The 23,601-nt window shown below is 40.4% G+C and overlaps 1 protein-coding gene across 5 annotated transcripts in view; it reads right to left on the minus strand.

Annotated features, from left to right (window-relative positions):
* piezo1 (piezo-type mechanosensitive ion channel component 1) overlaps positions 1-23,601 on the minus strand; it is a 337,749-nt gene that overhangs the window by 173,136 nt on the left and 141,012 nt on the right. For all 5 annotated transcript variants that reach the window (XR_009446804.1, XR_009446805.1, XM_059651724.1 and 2 more), the window contains exons 4-5: positions 18,244-18,286; positions 9,627-9,786 (exon numbers count right to left, since the gene is read on the minus strand). Coding sequence is in view for 3 of the 5 variants with exons in the window: in XM_059651724.1 (XP_059507707.1) it covers positions 9,627-9,786; positions 18,244-18,286 (203 nt within the window). In the remaining 2 variants the exon portion in view is untranslated. The remainder of the gene's footprint in view (positions 1-9,626; positions 9,787-18,243; positions 18,287-23,601) is intronic.

A 23,601-nucleotide genomic window follows, 5' to 3' on the forward strand; every position in this document is an offset into this window, starting at 1 on the left:
GAATTTTCTCATTATGATTTCTATCATAATGTGTTCTCAAATGGTTAGGACAGCTGAATGTTTTATTTATGTGCATCTTTGAGAACATATATGAACAGCCATGGTAGAAAGAAAGAAATTTGAAGAAAAAGAATATACTAGTATTCAAGTGAAACGGATAAAAAGAATCTTGATGCAAAAAAGATATTCTATAGGTAGCACAAAGAATTTTGTAGAGATGTTTTATGAAGAAAGAAAGATGCAAATTAGTATGAAATTTTCCTGACTTGTTTTTCTTCGGTATAGTGACCTATTCACCTTAGCCCAATATGTTTAGGTACATCAGTGGTACAATGCTAATTCTCATGGAGAAGTCTTAGGAGTGAAACTATGAAAGATAGAGCTTTCAGATAAGCATCACATGTTTATTCCTGCTTTATCTTTACTTTATTCTTCAGACAACAATTTATATCCTCTGTTTGCAGTTTACACATTTGTAGTTCAGCACTTTAAAATCATTCTATAATCCAAAAAATTCCAAAATCCAAAAATGACATGGTCCCAAGTATTCCAGACTGGAAAGGTTACAGGACACGCTTAAATTTGTCTCCTTGTAAAGATTTAAACTTTGTTATTTGCTTGAACTTTGTTCCAAAGATTGTATTTTGGATTTCTAGCCACATGGAATTCAATCCTCTACACTGCTTCCTAATTTCTGGCATACATAGAGTGGCTCTATTTATTTTCACTGATTTGTCCAGAGAACTGTTATGTCCCTGGCTGCAAAGTGGGTCACTGATATCCCCCTGTTTACCACATCTGGAGTAAATGTCAGCACCAAGACAGAGCGCTCCAGACAGACAGTGCTTGTCCAGGTGCACAACAAGCTTTCAGAAATGGTGTGAGTACAGGAATCCCAGTGAATTCTGGGATGTCAGTTGAATGATTGACCTTGCTGCTCCTGGCAAAACCTAAGATGGGGCAGAAATCAAATGTGAGAAATGGCACAGAGGCAGGGTCAGTAATTAATGCTGCAAGTTTCATAAGACATAATGAATAAACTCAAGGCTTCAGAGTGAGAAACCCTTCAAAAACCCTGATGCAACCCATAGTTGGACTAAAACACAAAACAATACTGTCTTTGGATAAGGAAATGGATTTGTTTTGGAAGAAGACCTGCCTTAATACCTGGAGCATATCAATTTTCAGTTGAAACTTTCCCCTCCACTTGAGCATAACTTGCACTCTTTGATTCAGAACAATAATCACACAATGGAGAAGACCAATATATTGCCCAAAGGGCTGCAGCACAGCAGAGGGGGTAACCATGACAAAGTAAAATTAAACAGGCAAATCAAGATCTGGATTTCACAGTTGGCTGTTCTCAACTTATATGTATTGTTAGCGGTGGTCTTCCATATTGTTAGTGTTTACTGTTGTCATGGCCTTCCATGGCCTTATAACCCGTGCGTATCCTTCTGTGTGTTCTAAACAAAGTTGGAGTACTTTACAGTTGTTGTTTTATCTTTCTTCTCAACATTGCTCCATAGGATCTAGGCTCACTACATACTTTTGAAACTTCTGTGTATCACAGGGTACATTAAATAGGTTGTCACATGCTGTACGACACACAGATTAGACAATTCCACACCCGCATATAGGTCATGTACCATCATCATTCTTCCTTGTGTTTTTGAGAATTTTGTTCAGTATTTCTAAGAATATAGATGGCTTGGCAGAGTTGTCCTAATTTGGCTTACAAATATGGTCACTGCTGGTGTGGGTAAGCCCATACCTAAAGATATAATTCCTAAGGTGAACATATCAACATGAAGATCCTTGAGAGTGGAGGTCTTTTGTGTTGTTGTGCTCAGTAATTCTGGCATGACTTGCCCATGTTTACCGCCTCCTCGATATAATTACAGATCCCTAGTCAATAAACAGTGCACCAAGCCAGGCATCTTGCCCACTGTAGGCCCACAAGTCCCTGATGGAACTGTGACAACACATCCTGATACAGAGCTTTGTGTATAAGCACCTGTTTCCCTTCAAATATTGCAACTCGAGGTACCCAATTCATCTCAACATGTTCTAAAGCTTTGGAGTGTGTCTGGTATCTTTACTATCATGTCAAGTCATCCTTCTATGATAGTTTTTCCAAAGTGCCTTCAGTGGTTGAGCATTAGTTGTTTCTTCATGAAGTTGACTGCATTCGACCGAAACTAATCAAAGTGACATTAAATATATCTTCCACCTTATTGTCTATCTAGTGGAATTTCAGTGTTCTTATTCGGATCTGTTATTCTGCTCAGTGAGTTTGAAGTGACCATTTTTAGCCTGTAGTGGACATCAAAGCCAAATCCCTGTAATTTTATTGGAAACCATTGTAGTCTCAATGGTGCATTTGTCAGTAGTTTATATCAAGTCATTTCTAAAGGCATGTGATCAGTTTCCATAGTGAATTGCTCATTGAACAGGTACATGTGGAATATTATGATACCATATACCAGAGGAAGTGTTTCATGCTCCATGCCGCAATCATTGGATTTTGCTTCAAACTGGTTTTGGATCCAAATGCAATTGCTTTGTCATCTTGCTTTATGCATGCTCCAAGCCTTTTCTACATGCATCAATTTCTTGGATTGTCTTGCTCCTTGGGTTGTATTCTTGTAGGATACAAGTCTCTGCCGACAATGCCTGTTTGGAGTGACTTTCCGAAGATCCTCCTGCCCTTCATAAGGCTGACTTTCCTCAAGAGCTTTCTTAACAATGATAACAAAGTGTGAAGCTGGATGAACACAGCAGGCCAAACAGCATCTCAGGAGCACAAAAGCTGACGTTTTGGGCCTAGGCCCTTCATCAGAGAGCTCTCCGATGAAGGGTCTAGGCCCAAAATGTCAGCTTTTGTGCTCCTAAGATGCTGCTTGGCCTGCTGTGTTCATCCAGCTTCACGCTTTGTTATCTTGGATTCTCCAGCACCTGCAGTTCCCATTATCTCAGCTCTCTTAACAATGTTGTTTTGTAAAAACAGTTTGTAAGTATAGGCCTGGTCATTTTATAAAAAAAATCCAAGATTTCTCTGAGGTTTTTTTTGTCATGGCAAGCAAATCTTCAGTGTTGGCTGGATCAGGATGGATCCCATAACCTGAACAGATTGAGCTGAAAAAGTTGATGTGTTAACCTTTACCTGGCACAACAAGATGCTTTCAAAAATTTTACAGATTTTCATCATGCTCTTCATAGGCAAAACCAGTTACAAAATAAACAGCAATACATACACATCAAGGAATATTTTCTGTAGTTCAGTCCAAAAACTGCTGGAACCGATCTTGTCTGACAGACAGACTGAAAGGTAATCTCTGGAAGCAATACCTTCCAAATGTTTTCTGAAATGGTGATTTATTGAGATTCCTTTGTTGAGTAAACCAGTCATGCTTGGCATCCAGCTTGGAAAAGAATGTAGCTCCTGTGAATTTGGGATTCCATTCTTCTCATGTTAGAATTTTGTTTGGCATCTTTTTAGAACAATATTTAAATGTGCTGCATTCAAGCATCCCTGATTATGCAATCTTTCTTCAGCATTGTACCAGTTCAAAGTGCCAATGTATGACTGAGTTTTCCCGTTAATCTGCTGAGTTCATTTGGGATAGGTACACCCACAATGCTGTTATTTGCAGGATTTTGATTCAGCAACACTGAAAGAAAAGCGATATACTTCTAACTCACTGCCGTGAAAATGTATCAGTATTCCTTCAGTGTCACTGGGTCAAAATTCTGACATTCCCTCCCTAATGGCATTGTGGGTAAATCTACATCCATGCAGTGGTTCAAAAAAGCAGCTCACCATCACCTTCTCATGGGCAACCAGGAATGGTGTAGCCAACATGCCCCAGATCCCATGAATGAATAAAAGAAACATAACAGATACTGCTGTGATGCTCCGTATCATCCTGATCACATGCTTTTCTTGTATGTGAATATTGCTCTTTATTGGAGGTGGCTTTGAGGTTTCTTATGGTGTTGAATCTGTCTGAGAATATTTGTATTACGTGTTGGACTGATTCAATCCGAGTGTTCTTGGTCCCTACTGGTGCAATTGATATATTGGTGATCTTGTGAAAGGTCATAATGTCAAGCTCCAAACGCAATGGTTGTACTGCTATTGTTGGGCTGTTGGTGGTCACCAGAAAAAATACTTGTGGTTTCCATTGCATCGCAGTATTTCATTGTCGATGTACCAATACAAGGGATGGCTGACCCTTTAAATGCAGTCAATTTTATCGTTATAGATGGTGTCATTCATTTTCAATTTTCTAGATACATGCCCTTCAGGATTCAATTTGCACTAGCTCAACGTCAACCTTGGTTTTGAGTAGGAGTTTGCCAATTTTCTCTGGGTATTTGATATTACTGGTGGCAAGAGTTTACAAAGGTTTTGACTTCATCCAAATGTGTCACACACACAATGTGGAAAACCTGTTTACCTTCTGGTTGCAAGTTTTTCCACTCTGAACCTTGAGTTTTGTCTGTGCTTACAGTTATATAGGTCTCTGACATGCTGCATGTCACAGCTCCCAAAATGCTACAATTGGTTTTGATTAATTGTTTTCTGTTATAATCTCTGGTTGCACCTTTGGAAGTAAATTTCTTTTATAGGCAGGCATAGTGCCCTTACGCACTACATGATTTGCACAGAGACAGCAAGAACTGCAGATGCTGGAGTCTTGCATAGATCTTGATATGCAGGTCATTTTTGAGACAAGAGCAACAGACTTCACTTCCCATGCCTCTAGCTTAGTCTCTGAACCTTGGCTACTACACCACCACTGTCAACTGCACCCAATGCTTGCAGATATTGCTATCTAGCTACAATTGCTTCGTAGTTTCTGCTATTATTTAGGTCAATGTCGATGCTTTGCAGATGTACCCAGCTCCATAATCCACTCAAACAGCTCAGCTTCTGAGAAATTACTATCATTGGCTTTGTCATGGCAGCTACTGACTGGCTGATTTTTTGTGGCTACTGCCTCTAGGATATCAGGCTCCAAATGCTGAATTCAAAAGGACACTCTTACCCAAAAGCAGATCCTGTAGCTCTTTGATAGTAAAATGTGAGGCTGGATGAACACAGCAGGCCAAGCAGCATCTCAGGAGCACAAAAGCTGATGTTTCAGGCCTAGACCCTTCATCAGAGAGGTAGCTCTTTGTATGGCCTAACAGGATCTCTCTAGCCTTCTTTAGATGGGCCTTAAGGGCAGACACTGTGCGTCTCTACTTTCCAATGGTTGTCCTTACTTTCTCTGCTTGCAGAAAGGTGGAGAGTGAGAAGGGCTCAGCAGAGAGTGTGTGGCGCGCTTTTTTGTAGGGGCAATTGGGAGATTTTGTCTATGAAAGAGTAATCATGATGGGACTCTGAAACTTGGAGGAAACACAAACGAATAAATATTCATTAATTATAAAGGCAAACACAACAGTGTGGTCATGATGGAAATGGCAGCATTCCAGCTGTCATTATGGAAGTATGTTGTGACTTTGCTCTTTCTTTCTGCATTTTTGAGTGGGAACACTTGTGAATCAAAATGATTGGAAAATTTCTCCTGAGTGAAACAAATCAAATAGTGAGGTTTTTTGTTTTTGCATGGTCTTGTTTCCAGTGAGCTGTGAGCCAATATTAAACCAATTAAACATTTGAACACAAACTTAATCAAAAGAATTCTATGACACAGTATTTACCACAGAATCAAGGCATTCAGCCCAAAAGGCCAATGTCTATGTTTGTGAACTCCTCCCACCCTCTTCATCCAACTCCATCTATATTTTATTTTAGCCCTCTCCCCTTCACATGTTTTTTGAGCTAATCTTTGATTGCATCTATGTCATATGCCTCAATTACTTACGGTAGAATGTTCTGTATTTTAAACAATCTTTTGGCAATATAATTTCACTTGGATCCTCTATTAGTAGATATCTTATAACAATGATTCTTGTTCTGGTGCTGTCCGCAAGTAAACCACCTTTTCTATTTCTGTATTGAATTATTTGATAGTCTGAAATACATCTACCGCATTTTTCTTTTCTAGAGAAGGAGCACAATTCTGTTCAACGTTCCTAATTAATATAACCTTTCAAATCTGGTATGATTCCAGAAATCCTTTTTGCACTTTGTCCCATGCTTCTATATCCTTTTTAATAAATGGAGATCAGAACCATTAACAGTTATCGTAACTTGTCTGCTTTACAATTTTAAGCGAATCCCAGCATTTTGCTTTCTTTCATTATGGACTAACTAAGCTGTTTCACGGCTTTGTCTAATGTTGTATATTTCTACTTGGAAATATCCCACCCCATGTGTGGGGGTTGGGGTAAGGACATGGCCTCAAGCCCTAAAATTGTTGAACTTGATATTAAGTGAAGAAGCCTGCAGAGTTCCCAAGAGGCTTTCATAGCAGACCCTCTCATCACATGGGCTGCTACCACATTGTCAACTACTAATAGCCCCCATTAGCAGCTATTGATAAAAATATGCCTGTTAGTTTTGAACTCCCCCACCCAAGGGAAAAGACCCTTGTATTATTCACCTTATCTATGCCCCTTATGATTTTCGAAACCTCTGTAAGGTCATCCCTTAACTTTCTACGCTCCAGTGAAAATAGTCCCAGCTTATCCAGCCTATTTTTGTAAGTCAAACTCTTCACTCTTGGCAACATCCTGGTAAATCTTTTCTGAACCCTTTCCACTTTAATAATATCCTTCCTGTAGCAGGGCAACCAGAACTGCACATTGCTGAGTACAATGTCCTGAACAACCTCAACATGATGTCCTGACTCATATGCTCAAAGTTGTACTACACATGCCAAGGAGTATAGAATTTCATAACATGAGTTTGGTGTCACTTACATATCTGAAAATTCGAAGGCAGCTACAGAGTTTGTTTAAAAAAAATCCTAGGAATATTAAATTTCTGTATGCCAAGCTGTTAATTGTACTGTTAATTTGAGAGAGTTAAATTAAATGTATCGAGCAAACTTCATTTTATGTGCACAAAGTGTAGCAGTGAAGTTGTGCAGTTTTCAACTTGTGCAACAGTTTTCAGTTAAAACTAGGACAGACAAACAGAAGGTTGGAAAAACACAGCAAACCAGGCAGTATCTGGAGGAACGGAGCAGTCAATGTTTCGGGCATTACCCTCCTTCAGCACTTCGGGTTTGTACACCAAGAGGTTGTAAGAGTCTTGTAGACAGGTTTGATGTGTTTCTAACCCTATGTCTTTAAACTTCCACACAAACCAATAGCACACGTTGCCAGCTTTACTCTCAAAGACGGAAGACCCCATACCCACAATGAGCAGGACAAATGCGATATAAAAAGTACCATGCAGCAACTGCAAGAAACATTACATAGGACAGACAGGCAAGGGGCCCACCACCAGGATACATGAACACCAACTCGCAGCAAAATGGCACAAACAACTGTCCCTTATTTCAATACCCTCTGACATAGAAGGGCATCAGTTTGACTGGGACAAAGTTACAGTCTGAGGACAAGCAAGACAAAGACAAGCAATGAGAACTTAACCACCGATGCAATTAACAAACATGTTGAAATATACCCCATCTACATACCACCACAGTACAAAACCAGAAACATGACTGCCCACCATGACAGGCCAGAACATATAAATTTAGAGCAGGACAGAACAAGTGTTTCAATGGAAACTACATAGCACTGATGATGTCAGCTAGAAGGCAGTCGAAATGTTTGCACAAAAACCAGTCAGCTCAGCGAACAAAGCAACAACTCCAACTGCAACATGAGCTACAGATTTTAATTCGAATTAACGTTAGTTTGAGCGCAGCAGTTTCTCTGCAGTATGGACAAAAAAGTACAGAACTAAAGTATTGTAGCACTAACAATAACAGGGGGTTAAATTACACCATGACAAGCTCTTTCCATTATAAATTTTATATCCACATTTGCAATGAGACAAATTGACCCAAAGGGTGTTAATCATACACCAGTTGAGTGTTAATTGCATTCAGATGGTGTGCATTGGAAACTCACCCTTTCTTACATTTATGGATGGGTGTTCATGTATGATGCTCACTGTGTGTTTCTGTAAATAAGTCTTAAAGAAGTGTCCAAATTCTAGATTCTTTCTTTCCATTCACTGCCTGGACATCTCAGTTCTAACAAAAGGATGAGTTTTAATCCTCAAAATTGAGTTGATTCATTGGATGTTGGGAGGGGTTAAACTCTTCAAAGTCTGAATCCTGAACCTAAGCCACTGACCTCTAGTTTTATTTTCGGTGGAATGAGAGAGATGGGTGGGAAACCTACTTCAAGGACGCAGGTTGACTCTTTAAATATTATATCATTGAAAATCAAACTCTGGCCATCCAGCTTTCTCAAGTGTCAGGTAACCTGTCAGATGAACCGAGGCATGGCACTGCAGGATCAGGCCACGAGCATTTTTCCATTACCCTGCTGGACCCAGGCCATATACATGACGGTGATGGATAACCTGACCTCCCCCAGGAGCATGCTATCTCCAATGGTAACCCACGGGATGTTAATAGTGGGGGATTCAGTGATGGTAACGTCACTGAATTTCAATGTAATGGTTAGATTGTGTCTTATTGGCAAGTCACCTTTTCAATTTTTACTGTTTGTCCTCATGATTTGTACATTTCAAATGTGCAACACTATGGTCAGGAATTAAACATGAAAGTACTTCAGACCTAGAGACATTTTGTGCTAAAATATCCAACTGGCATTAGATATTTCCCAGAAGTAACTTTACAGACCCCTTATAGCTTTGTCCACTATTTTCCTTTTGGTAAAAGTGAAATACATGGAGAAATTTCTAACCATTAGAAATTTGGTCCAGTAACATTTTATTTAGTAATGTTCAGATGTGTCAGATCATATGAAAGAGTGTTCCACGTTCAGGTTCACTAATGCCCTTTAGGGAAGGAAACGGCCAGCCTTACCTGGTCTGGCCTATATGTGACTCCAGACCTACAGCAATGTGGTTGGCTCTTAACTGCCCTCTGGGCAATTAGGGATGGGCAACAAATGCTGCCGAGCCAATGCCACCTGCATTCCACGAATGAATAAAGAAAATAAAACAAACATTCTTGGCAATTATTTTCTGCTTGCAGTTGGACCCATCAAAGCAGGTTACCAAATAATCTCTCAGAGTCTACAAAATCAGATAGCAAGTTAACTCCACAGTTAAGCTTATTTTGACCTCTAGTAGACAGTTCAGAGTTCAACAGAACATTTAAGAAGAGATTCTCTCTCCTTTATTTGGAATGAAGAGAAAAAAAAAAGGTTTGTTAATCGAAAGAATGGGAATGAAAATGCACATATACAAAAATGGACCAACATAAGTTAAAAGGGTCACTGGCCCAAAACATTAATTCTGGTTTCTCTCCACAGATGCTGCCAGACCTGCTGAGATTTTCCAGCAATTTCTGGTTTTGTATCTAATTTCCAGCATCCACAGTTCTTTCAGTTCTTAGAAGTTAAAAATAATTATGATAGTATTGCCTTTTAATATTCAATATCAACATTACTAAACAGATGCAAAGTTAATGAATAGTGTTCTATAGAAAAATACAATGTCAATTCAGAAATATTCTTACCTCCGCATTAGGTTCCCTGTTCTCTTCCTCTCTGCTTGGTGTTGTATTCTTTTTCTTTGTCAAACGATTACAAAAGGCTAATGTAATGCAGCTAATGAGAAATATACCCAAATCTGGAGCAACTAGTCGAATGCAATTTGGGACATCATTCAGATCAAGTCTAGAATAGGAAGAGAAAAATATATGTACCTAATTTCCAACCATATTTTAACAATTATTTAAATAGTAATTTGACACAGAAAACAGGATGTCAAACTGAGTTGGAACATCGCCTATTCTTAAGAGGTTTGAATCCAATCCATTATGGCAGAATCAAACAAGTTTTCTTTTACAATGAGCTCTAGCTGAAAGGAGATTGAGTAGTCAACTGCCATTTAATATTAGGCCATCCATAATTCTCAACTCTGTAATAAAGAGTGGATATTGAAAAAAAAGAAAAAAATGAATATTACACATGTCCAACACTGAACAGCTTCTATAACATTTCTTCAGTTTTGATTAGTGACGCTGATTTCAAAGAGTGGAGGGCCTCTTGAACTTTGGCAGATTTTTGGAGTGAACTCATTCAATCTAATTATCCTGGGAAGCATTTGGTACATGGTTTGTTTAGCAGGCAAGTGCTGAATTGTGAAACGTTGTATTGTATACCTTGCAATCCTTTATTCAAAAAACGCTGTAGACCACTTAGATAGTAACATTCAACTGTAGTTGTAATTCAAAAAAGGGTCAGTTGAAGAGAATATCAAGCTGCTTGGAATCTAGGATCAACAAAAATGCTAATAAAAATGCAAGTAATCAGAAATGGATACATTTACTTCAGCATAACATCTGCTGGGAATGATTAAAAACAATGCCAGAACCAGTGTCAGCAGCGGTGATAGCAAATGACCATGGTACTCCACTTGGCAGGTGCATGAACTTATTGATGAGTGAGTCCATGATTCTTGGAAAGGTTCTTAAAGATTAAACAGAATTACATCAGCAGCCATTTAGCAAAGAAATTCATTTAACTTCTGCACATTATAAATTAATTATAAAAAATATTGCATTGTTAAAGGGCAACTAAATCACTGAGAACCTGCTATTGCATTTTATCTTTTACTGGTCAAACAAACATTTCTTTGGCGAGCTGGAGAGTTTTGGAACTCTGCCGATTCAACAAAAAAAACATAGGTTTCCAATTTGTGTGTATGGTTTGAATAATTTAAATCAAAAATGGTATAATGCAGCACAATAGTATTGCAATTGAAACAAAACCCAAAAAAATTTGTGCTAACTTTTCTGCCATAGATCAATTGTTTTAACTATACTCCCAGAACATATTTCGGGTACATTAATTGCAGTTTAACGCTGGTGTTTCTGGTGACGTGACGCTGAAGAGCTCTAGATTTGGAAAATTCATGCTAGTCAGCTGGAAATTAGCCATAAACAAGCAATGAGTAATGGCAATACAATGTGTAACGTTGGCAGATGACAGAACTTCCACCTTGATCAGTTTTCTTTCCTCAGATTCGTATGTAATGTCAATCCTTGATATTACACTGCAGTTGGACCAACAAATAAAAGTATTGATTTTTGTTTCAGAGAACTTGTACATACAAGTCTACAAATTACTGGGTGGTAATGTTGTTTATGTGCTTTATATTCCCCTTCTGCTCTCTTAATGCAAGTATTTGCCTTCTTTATTCTTTCATAGAACATGTGTACCCCTTGCAAGAGACAGCATTTGTTGTCCATCCTTAATTCCAATTGAACTAAGTGATTTGCCAGGCCATGTCAGAGGCAGTTGAGAATCAACTATCTTTCTGTGAACCTAGAATTCCATAAAGGCCAGACCAGGTAAGAATGGCCTATAGGACATTAGTGATGCTGATGGGTCCTTATGCCATTCAATTATAATTTGATGGTCACCATTACCGATAATAACTTTTAAAACTAAATTTTTTAAAATGTAAATTTAAATTCCACCAGTGGTGGAATTTGAACTCACATCCACACATTAGCCTAGCTTTCTGGATTACTCATTGAGTACTATCTTATTTTAAATCAACTGATAAAGCAATACCAGACTGATGTGTTAAATCTTTGTTTGTATGAATTATTAGCAGTCATTTCTAGATTATATTAAGATTTATCACAGTCTATACCATCGAGCAACGATTTAGGGGGTAAAGGGGTTTGGTTAAATTGATCGCACAGCCAATGTGGATCAGTGTGCTGCTTACTGCAGCAGACTGTAAATGGTGTTCTGTCATGTCTATGCACCCAAAACATGATTCAACATATCAGGCAGCCTTTGTGTCTGTGTGCCTCTCAACTGTGCCTGCGCCTAGAAAAAAAGATTAGTGTGTAAGGAGGAAAAGATTGGTGAAAGCTGATGTAGGTCCCATACAGTCATACAATCTCTACAGTGTGGAAATAAACCCTTCGGCTCAGCAAGTCCACACCGTCCCTCCGAAGATCATCCCAGGCAGACCTGTTCTCCTAATTTCCTACGTCTAAACCTCCCAAACTAAACATCCCTGGACACTATGAGCAATTTACCATGGCCAGTCCACCTGCTCTGCACATCTTTGGACTGTGGGAGCAAACCAGAGCACCTGGAGGAAACCCACGCAGACACAGGGACAATGTGCAAACTCCACACAGACTGTCACCCAAGGCTGGAATTGAACCTGGGTCCTTGGCACTGTGAGGCAGCAGTGCTAACCACTGAGCCACTGCGCTGCCCCCAAACACCCAGAAATGAGGAAGTGATAAATGAGGAACAAAGAAGTGGCTGACAAACTAAATTCATTCTTTGTTTCTGTTTTCACAAAGGACGACACGAATAACTTACCAGAAATACTGGAAAACACAGGGTTTAGTATCTGTATTCACAGAGAAATGGTGCTGGGGAAATTGATGGAATTGAAGGCCAATAAATCCCCAGGGCCTGATAATGTACATCCCAAAGTACTTAAGGAATTGTCCTTACAAATCACGGATGCATTGGTTGCCATTTTCCAAGATTCTTTAGACTCTGGAAATGTTCATACGGATTGGAGGACAGTTAATCTCACCCCACTATTTAAAAACGGAGGTAGAGTAAAAACAGGAAATTATAAATCAGTGTGTCTGATGTCAGTACTGGGGAAGATGAGGGAGTCCATTATTAAGAATTTTAAAGCAGAGCACTTCATAAACCGTGGTAGAACACAGTCAGTATGCATTTACAAAAGGAAAATCATGCTTGACAAATCTCCCAGAAGTCGACAAGGATGTAACGAGTAGAGTTGTTGAGGGGGGAGCCAGTGGATGTGGTTTATTTAGATTTTCAGAAGTCTTTCGACAAAATCTCAAATATGAAAATAATGTGTAAAATTAAACTGAAATGGAAAGACAGTTGGTTAGTGAACAGGAAACAAGGATGGGAACGAATGGGTTCTTTTTCTGAATGGCAGGCAGTGACTAGTGAGGTACTGCTGAGATCAATTAGAACCCCAGTTATTGATGTTCTATGTTGACGATATAATGCAATAAATGTACTATCTCACAATTTGCAGACGACACGTAGCTGGGTGGAAGAGTGAGCTGTGAGGAGGATGCAAAGATTTCAATGTGATTTGGTCAGGCTGAGTGAGTTGGCAAATGCCTCTCAGATGCAGCATCATCCTCTTTAGTAGTAAAAATTGACATAGTATTATTTGAATGATTGTAAGTTGAGAGAAGGAAATGTTCAACGAGACCTGGGTGTCACTGAAAGCAAGTGTGTAGGTGCAGCGAGCAGAAAAGAAGGACAGCACGGTGGCTCAGTGGTCAGCACTGCAGCCTCACAGCACTAGGGACCCAGGTTCGATTCCAGCCTCAGGCGACTGTCTGTGCGGAATTTGCATATTCTCCCCTGTGTCTGCGTGGGTTTCCTCCGGGTGCTCCGATTTCCTCCCACAGTCCAAAGATGTGCAGGCTAGCTGGATTGGCCATGCTAAATTGCCTGTAGTGTTCAGGGGTGTGTGGGTTATAGGGGGATGGGTCTGGGTGGGATGCTGCAAGGGGCGGTGTGGATTTGTTGGGCCGAAGGGCGTGTTTCCACACTGTAGGGAATCCAATCTAATCAAACTATATGTTAGCCGTCATAGCAAAAGGATTCAAGTACAAAAACAGGGATGTCTTGCCAGAATTCTACAGGGCCTTGGTGAGGCCATGCCTGTAATGTCTTGTGCAATTTCAGTCTTCTTATCTGAAGAAGGATATTCTTGCTATAGAGGGAGTGTAGTGAAGGTTTACCAAACTGATTCCAGGGATGGCAGGACATACGTTTGAGGAGATATTGAGTCCGTCATGATTATATTCACTGGGAATTAGAGGAATGAGGGGATAATCTCCAAGAAACAGATACAATTCTAACGGGACTAGGCAAGTTGGATACAGAAAGGATGTTCCAGATGGTGTGGTAGCGGTGGTGCGAGGAGGTTCAGAACTAGGGTCTATAGTTTAAGGATTAGCAGTAAACCTTTAAGCACGGAGGAGAGGAAGTTCCTTCACCCAGAGAGTAGTGAGCCTGTGAAATTCATTACCAATGAAATCATTCAGATCAAAACATTGAGCTTTCAAGAAGGAACTGTTGTGACAAGGTTCAAGGCGTTGGATGACCTACTGCTTGTCCTATCGTGTGCGTGTGCACACATGCTTGCGTGCGTGTGCGTGGGCATGCGTGCGTGTGTGTATCTCTGTGTGGTGTGCATGTGTGAAATCTAGTGGGAAGCCTACTCCCATACCAGTAGCATGGGCAACATTGGGCTGCCAACCAGGTGATGGGGCTATTATTTCTTATTTCTGCTGGCACTTAACCAGTGACAGAAGATGTCCATGCCAAACACCAGCCCAGCAAGGTGTCTGATATGGGATTGAGGTAATCAGTAGGCATGCTTCCATATTGGGCTTTAAGACCCTTCCAAGCGTCACCCTAAGTTTAAATTCCCGCTAAATATTGGTCTCTCAAATTCCACCATTATCTCCCTCACCACGTCTGCAAGCTAGGTGATTACCCAAACACACCCAACACTCCATCCAATGGCTCATAGTTGTCATTAAATGCTTGGGGAGCTGCAGGCCTTTGAGCTGAACTTTCTGTTCTCCAGGGCTGAAATCCCACCTCCAGCCTACATGTGGCTAATTTCTCCATTAGATGGTTGCAGGTCAGCCAACCACCCTGTTATTCTAGCTGAGGAGACAGAAGATCTGTTACCTTCGTAAAATTCAGCCCTTTGTGTTATTCTCCCGATCCTGAAAACATCAATCACGTTTGTTTTTTTCTATATTTAAACTTAAAGCTCCTATGTTTCTGTGAATGAGTGCTTCCAGATATAGAGATGTATTTGGTCAAGCACTGCTGATGAAGCAATCAACCACAAATCCTTTCGTTGAAACAAGCTGCTGGGAATCTATGACTGAAGCATCAAATTTATTGGGAAATAGCCAGTTGACTCTTGTCACTAAAAATGCACTTTGGCACAATCATGTGAAAAGAAGAGACAGCAGTGTTAGTGGAAAACAACATGCTGCTGCCCACACAATGTGGGAGAATTATTCTATTTCCAGACTGTTAAACAGAGTACAACAGTCTTATAGAAAGTGTATTTAATTCCAATAAATGTTTAGAGCAGCTTCGTACATTGCCCATTTCTGGATCCAATTCCAACAAAATATAAAACTTGTGGCATTATCTTCTACTTATCCTGGATTTTCCAATAAACCATTAAGATTATGGACAAACTGCAAACTATTTTCTGGCTTAGTGGAAATGTGACAATCAAATTAATCATCTTGTTTTCCACATTGAGTCAAGACAAGGACACTTTGTACATTTGAACTGCAGTGCATTTCTTCATGCAATGAGATATTACACACTAATGAACTATAAACAAAGCAATGAATGTAAACTGTGACTGGTTTTCTCAAGCATCTTCAAGGACTGGTGAGACCTAAAGAGTTGGTGAGTTTAATGAGGGAATTCCAGAATGTAGAACCTCAGCAACTAAACCGCCAAAGGCAGAGCTATGAAAAGCAGGATTTTACAAGAGGCCAGAATTGGAGAAGTGTAGGCATCTTAGAGGTTTCCAAGTCTGGAAGAGTATACGGTGGTAGGTTGATGGATGGAAAAGCCACAGAGGGATTTGAAAACAATGATGAAAATGTTAAAACTGTGCCATTGCCAAACTGAGGCCTGTACATGTCAATGAACACAGGGATGAGTGAATGAAATATGCACAGTAGAGTTTTTGTTGAGTTTACAGACCCAAACAGAATAATTGCAACTTCAATTCTTTAGGCAATTGCTATTTTATTAAAAATAATTCTTTTTGATCTTCTTGGCATTCCTAACAAAAAAAAAGTATTCCGTAACCTGTATGTAGATTTATAACACTAAGATATCATGGTGTAGTTCATATATAATTCATTGTCAAATCTTTGAAATGTTTTCTCAATATAATTTTTATTAAATTACATTTTATATATAAACTATAGAGCAGCAGAGAAAGAAAAATATATTAGAACATAGAACATAACAGCACAGTACAGGCCCTTCGGCCCTCGATGTTTTGCCGACCCGTCATACCGATCTCAAGCCCATCTAACCTACACTACTCCATGTACATCCATATGCTTGTCCAATGATGACTTAAATGTACCTAAAGTTGGCGAATCTACTACCGTTGCAGGCAAAGCGTTCCATTCCCTTACTGCTCTGAGTAAAGAAATTGCCTCTGACATCTGTCCTATATCTTTCACCCCTCAATTTAAAGCTATGCCCACTTGTGCTCGCCGTCACCATCCTAGGAAAAAGGCTCTCCCTATCCACCCTATCTAAACCTCTGATTATTTTATACGTTTCAATTAAGTCACCTCTCAACCTTCTCCTCTCTAATGAAAACAGCCTCAAGTCCCTCAGCCTTTCCTCGTAAAACCTTCCCCTCCATACCAGGCAACATCCTAGTAAATCTCCTCTGCACCCTTTCCAAAGCTTCCACATCCTCCTTACAATGCGGTGACCAGAACTGTACACAATACTCCAAGTGCGGCCGCACCAGAGTTTTGTACAGCTGTAGCATAACCTCTTGGTTCTGCAACTCAATTCCTCTATTAATAAAACCTAAAACACTGTATGCCTTCTTAACAGCCCTGTCAACCTGGGTGGCAACTTTCAAGGATCTGTGTACATGGACACCGAGATCTCTCTGCTCATCTACACTACTAAGAATCTTACCATTAGCCCCGTACTTTGCCTTCCGGTTACTCCTACCAAAGTGCAGCACCTCACACTTGTCTGCATTAAACTCCATTTGCCACCTCTCAGCCCAACTCTGCAGCTTATCTATGTCTCTCTGCAACCTACAGCATCCTTCGTCACTATCCACAACTCCACCGACCTTAGTGTCGTCTGCAAATTTACTAACCCATCCTTCTACGCCCTCATCCAGGTCATTTATAAAAATGACAAACAGCAGTGGACCCAACACCGACCCTTGCGGTACACCACTAGTAACTGGTCTCCAGGATGAGCATTTCCCATCAACTACCACCCTCTGTCTTCTTTCAGCAAGCCAATTTCCGATCCAAACTGCTGTATCTCCCACAATTCCATTCCTCCGCATTTTGTACAATAGCCTACTGTGAGGAACCTTATCGAACGCCTTGCTGAAATCCATATACACCACATCAACTGGTTTACTCTCATCTACCTGTTTGGTCACCTTCTCAAAGAACTCAATAAGGTTTGTGAGGCACGACCTTCTTTTCACAAAACCGTGCTGACTATCCCTAATCAATTTATTCTTTTCTAGATGATTATAAATCCTATCCCTTATAGCCTTTTCCGGCACTTTACCAACAACTGAGGTAAGGCTCACTGGTCTATAATTACCAGGGTTGTCTCTACTCCCCTTGTTGAACAGGGGAACCACATTTGTCATCCTCCAGTCGTCTGACACTATTCCTGTTGACAATGACGAGTTAAAGATCAATGCCAAAGGCTCAGCAATCTCCTCCCTGGCTTCCCAGAGGATCCTAGGATAAATCCTATCCGGCCCAGGGGACTTATCTATCTTCACCCTCTGTAGGATTTCTAATACCTCTTCCTTGTGAACCTCAATCCCACCTAGTCTAGTAGCCTGTTTCTCAGTATTCTCCTCGACAACATTGTTGTTTTCTAGAGTGAATACTGTTGAAAAATATTCATTTAGTGCTTCCCCTATCTCCTCTGACTCCACACACAACTTCCCACTACTATCCTTGATTGGCCCTAATCTTACTTTCGTCATTCTTTTATTCCTTAAATACCTATAGAAAGCCTTAGGGTTTACCCTGATCCTATCCGCCAACAACTTCTCATGTCTCCTCCTGGCTCTTCTGAGCTCTCTCTTTTGGAAAATCTCCTAGTAAATCTCCTCTGCACCCTTTCCAAAGCTTCCACATCCTTCTTATAATGCGGTGACCAGAACTGTATGCAATGAATATTATTGTGTCTTTTATATTGAGGTTCATTGGTAGCAATAACTAAATGTGAAAGTCTAAAATTATAAGAAAATCCATGTAAACAAAGTTATATTATTGTTATTTCTGATTTGTGTTATTATACCTGGTAACTCCGATGTGCCTGGACAAGGTCTCCCATGTGCTGCCTGCAACAGAAAAGGTAACACCATTACAATCAGTGGGCAATGGACAATATCTACAGAAGAAAATGATTCACTATTATTTTACATTATCATTGGCCTTTGCATCCTTTTGGACTCTAAGATATTCATGGTAATTTGCTAAATGAGTAAGGTTAAATATAGAGGTTCTTTAAATTCATAGAACTGTTGGCATTATTTCTATTCACCTGCTTTTCATGTGTTTGATGGGGACAGGAGATCTGGTGACTTAATTTCTGTTACTTTTCACTCTGTACTTCCTGCTTAAAAACTGAAAGCATTAAACTACAGCCCTAAGTTATCTTTAGATTAGCTCAGGTTGCTGTTAACTTGTAGCTGTGTACCTGGGATACTTCTACAATCATTCACCCATTTAGTAAATATAGCTATGAACAAAATGTGAAATCCCAATTCTGATGAAAAATCATTGAACTTGAAACGTTAACTGTGCTATCTTCCCACAGGTACTGCCAGATCTGTTGAATTGCTACCACAATTTTGGTTTTGATTTCAGCTCTGCAGCATCTGCAATTCTTTGTTCTATTGCAGAATGTTTTTATCCCAGGCTGAATCTACAACAATGGTTACAGATGAGCATCTTGGGACAGTGTTTACATAAAATAACACTTCCAGCTTCAGAGAAAAGTACAGTATCTAGTGATTACATCTTGTGTAATTGAGGCAAGATTACTTAAAGCTGCCTCATTTCTGTAGCACTGCTGTAATGCAAACCCTCTCTTTGAACTTGAAGCAATCAACTTTATGTTCATCTACATTTACATGTAATCTGGTAGCCCCTAATTATACTTTAACCTAATGACTTCACAAAGAGCTTCGTCGGTCCTGTACATGTAAACCCGCAACCGTAACCAATGGACAGTGATGAAGGCCAAAAATATAAACATTCATTCCTTTGCCTTGAAGCAGAGGGATCAGATTCACTCACAGTAACTTGATTACCCTCCCAGCTCAAATCAACCAACCCAGCACATTCCAAGATGATGATATCAGGTGACACAAAGTGAATTGCAGCACAGAGAAAGTTACAATTCAAAATACCTTAGTGATATTTCTAAATAGCTTTTAATTGGCAATGTAAAAATCAGACTGGAAAATGTGGATTGGCTAAAAGAAAAACATGTGCAAAATATGATTGATCCATGAAGAGATTTCCACAGAGAAATTTCCAAAAAGGAATAGGTTGCACATGAGGTAATGGAGGTGAGCTGTAGGACACAAAAGGCACGGAAACTTCTGGACTTTAAGCTAGATCTTGCTGTAAAGAATTAGTAACGTACTGATCACAACACGCATGGGAATTTTGCTCCTTGCCAGATGTTAAATTGGAAATAATATTTCTTTTTCATACATCTAGGTGTTAGAATTTTTAAACATGTTGGCCCTAATATTAACAGGAAGCTGGGGAGTATGTGGAGAGAGTGCATTATTTACCCAAGAAATTGCAAGGTTTTGTTCATGGAAACCTACAACCTTAGTGGCGAGACTTCATTCCAAAATCATGGGATCCCTAGTGTCCTGCAGCCTGCCAAATAGACAGCCTGGTCAGGGTGAAAGGAAAATCTAGTGGTAGGAAGCCGCATTTGGAGACCCTTATAGATAGTCCCTATTAGTGGAAAGGGAAAATCAACTTCAGCTTCACCATTGGAACTAGAGATCAGTACCAGGAGAAGGCAAATTGGAGCAGACAAACTATAGTAGTTGAAATAATCATTGCTGGTTTGTAATATGTACACAGTTTAAAAATAAGGGGTAGGCCATTTAGAACAGAGTTGAGGAAAAACTTCTTCACCCAGAGAGTGGTGGATGTATGGAATGCTCTGCCCCAGAAGGCAGTGGAGGCTAAGTCTCTGGATACTTTCAAGAAAGAGATGGATAGAGCTCTGAAAGATAGTGGAATCAAGGGTTATGGGGATAAGGCAGGAACAGGATACTGATTGTGGATGATCAGCCATGACCATATTGAATGGTGGTGCTGGCTCGAAGGGCCAAATGGCCTACTCCAGCACCTATTGTCTATTACCTATAATTAAAAGTTTTTAGACTATCAGCTCCGGTTCTACCCTCACATTTTATTATTGGCTGCACAGATGCAACTGCAACAACTTACATGACATTGCTACCTTTAGAGTATAAAGTTTTCAGGGCAATTAACAAAAGGAGGAAGATCCTGAGGGGAGGGTTAATAAAGACATAGGGAACCAATGGGGAGCATAAAAGAGAAGCAAAAGGAAGAGAACTTAGAAAGGGGCAGTATGGGGAGATTGAGAGAAGTTGCAATAGTGGCTTGAGTGCACAAGGACATGTAAAATGATGGGGCAAAGGGATGAAAGGACAAAAAGGAGGAAATCCTGATCATCAAAAGCTATTGACAGGTACTCTCTGTTGACTGTGATGTATTGCAGGCAGATTGAGTCCTATTGCTGACTTTATAGAATTAAATCGCTTGTGATTCATCCAACGAGTATGTTGGTTTCATCACTAATCATTTGTATTCAGTAAAACAAAACTGCAGGGGAAAATTTCTCCACATTCAGCAGTCTCAGCATCCTTCAACCAAGTGTGCTGAGAATTCAAATGTCACCTGTCTACCAAAATATATTTTATTAATAAGCAAACATTGCAAGGGAATGTTCAGAGGAATTGATTGCTGCTGTTAACACACACAAGAAGTCACCATCTTGGGCTCAGATGCTGCAGAAAATGTGGAATCAAAGTCTGTAGTCGTGGTGTTAAAATTGTTTCAGAGATAGTAGGAACTGCAGATGCTGGAGAATCTGAGATAACAAGGTGTAGAGTTGGATGAACACAGCAGGCCAAGCAGCATCAGAGAAGCAGGAAAGCTGACGTTTCAGGCCTAGACCAGGCCCGAAACATCAGCCTTCCTGCTCCTCTGATGCTGCTTAGCCTGCTGTATTCATCAGCTCTACACCTTGTTATCTCTAGTAGTTAGTGGTATTGTGGTAGTGGTGAGGTAATGGCATTATTGCTAGACTATCAATCCAGAAACTCAGCTAATGTTCTGAGACACAGGGTCAAATCCCATTACATCAGACGGTGGAATTCAATTTTTTAAAAAGTCCGTAACTAATAATCTACTGATGACCACGAAACTTTGTCGATTGTTGAAAAAACCCCAGCAGAAACAGCCCTGCTGACCTTGAAAAGTTCTCCTTTCTAACGTCAGGGGGCTAGTGTCAAAATTGGGAGAAATGTCTCACAGACCAGTTGAGTAACAGCCTGACATAGTCATATTCACAGAGGTATCTTTTACAGACACCACGATCACCATCCCTGGATATATCCTGTCCTACTGGCAGAACAGGCCCAGCAGAAGTGACAGGACAGTGGTATACGGTTGGGAGGGTGTTGCCCTAGGAATCCTCAACATTGAGTCTGCACCACATGAAGTCTTCAGATTAAACATGGGCAAGGAGACCTCCTGCTGATTGCCATGCATCGTCCTGCGTTGGCTGATGAATTGATACTCCTCCATACTGAACAACACTTGGAAGAAACACTGAGGGTGGAAAGAGCATAAAATGTACGCTGGGTAGGGGGTTTCAATGTCCACCACCAAATATGGCTCAACAGCAGGACTACTGATTGAGCTGGATGGGTCCCAAAGGACATAGCTGCTCGACTGGGTCTGCAGCAGGTAGTGAGGTAACCAATAAGAGGGAAAAACATACTTGACCTCATCCTTACCAATCTTCCAGCTGCAGTTGCATTTGTCCATGACAGTATCTGTAAGAGTGACCATCACACAGTCCTTATGGAGGCAAAGTCCCATCTTCACATTCAGAATAATCTCCATCGTGTTGAGTGGCACTATCACCGCGCTAAATGGGACAGATTTGAACAGATCTAGCAACTCAAGACTGGGCATCCATGAGGTGCAATGGGCCACTAACAGCAACAGAATTGTACTCCAGCACAATCTGTAACCTCAAGGCCTGGCATACCCCCCACTCGACCATTACCATCGAACCAGGGGATCAACCCAGGTTCAATGGAGAGTGCAGGAGAGCACACCAGGAGCAGCACCAGCCATATCTAAAACTGAAGTGTCAAACTGGTGAAGCTACCAAACAGGACTGCTGGTGTGTCAAACAGCATAAGCAGCAAGAGAAAAACAGAGCTAAGACATCTCCCAATCGCTCAATCAGATCCAAGCTTTGCAGTCCTGCCACATCCAGTTGTGAATGGTGGTGGACAATTAACCAACTCTTTGGAGGAGGCAGGTCCACAAATATCCCCATCCTCAATGATGGAAGAGCCCAGCATATCAGTGCAAAAGATAAGGCTGACGCTTTTGCAGCGATCTTCAACCAGAAGTGCCGAGTGGATGATCCATCTCAGCCTCCTCCAGTGGTCCCCAGCATTGCAGATGCCAGAGATCAGCCAATTCGACTCACTTCATATGGCATCGAGAAATGGCTGGAGGCACTAGGTACAGCAAAAGCTATGGGTCCTGACAATATTCCAGCAATAGTGCTGATGATGCTGACCAGCCAGTGACACCCACATTCTACTAGTGAATTCCAAAAATGAAAGCTTTTTGAACAATATATTCTGACTCAAAATCAACATTCTAATTTCTAGCCCAAGAAATGTACCAAGATTGTATGTAGAAATTAATGGAGCTGAAAGTTGAAAAATCCCCTGGGCCTGATATTCTACACCCTAGAGGGGTGAACAAGGTAACTATAGAGACAGTTGATGCATTGATGATTATCTTCCAAAATTCTATAGATTCTGGAACGATTCCTGCAGACTGGAAGGTAGCAAATGCCATCCCACAGTTTAAGAAGGGAGCAAAATAAAAACCTGGGAACTACAGATCTGATGGCCTTATATCAGTTGTAGGGAAAATGCTAGAATCTATTTTAAAGGATGGATTGCATGAACATATAGATGATGGTGATCTGGTTGGACATAGTCAACACGGATTTGCAAATGGACATTGTGTTTGATGAACATATTGGAGTTTTTTGAAAATTTTCATAAAATTGATGAGTAAGTTGAAGGGAGGTATATTTAGATTTTCAGAAGGCTTTTGATAATGTTTCCCAGAGGAGGCTGGTTGGAAAATTAATGCGCATGGAATAGGAGGTAATGTATTGGCATGGATTAATGATTGGGTAAAAGATGGAAAATAGACAAGGAATCTGTTGTGCATCATGCAAACATCAACAGGTCTTTCAGCCAGATCTGGACTACTGCATCTGTTGAAAGTAGGGCACTGCTGTTGAGTGCATTAAAGTGGTCCAATGTACACC

The sequence above is a fragment of the Stegostoma tigrinum genome, chromosome 16 (genome assembly GCF_030684315.1).
Source record: "Stegostoma tigrinum isolate sSteTig4 chromosome 16, sSteTig4.hap1, whole genome shotgun sequence".
NCBI lineage: Eukaryota > Metazoa > Chordata > Chondrichthyes > Orectolobiformes > Stegostomatidae > Stegostoma > Stegostoma tigrinum.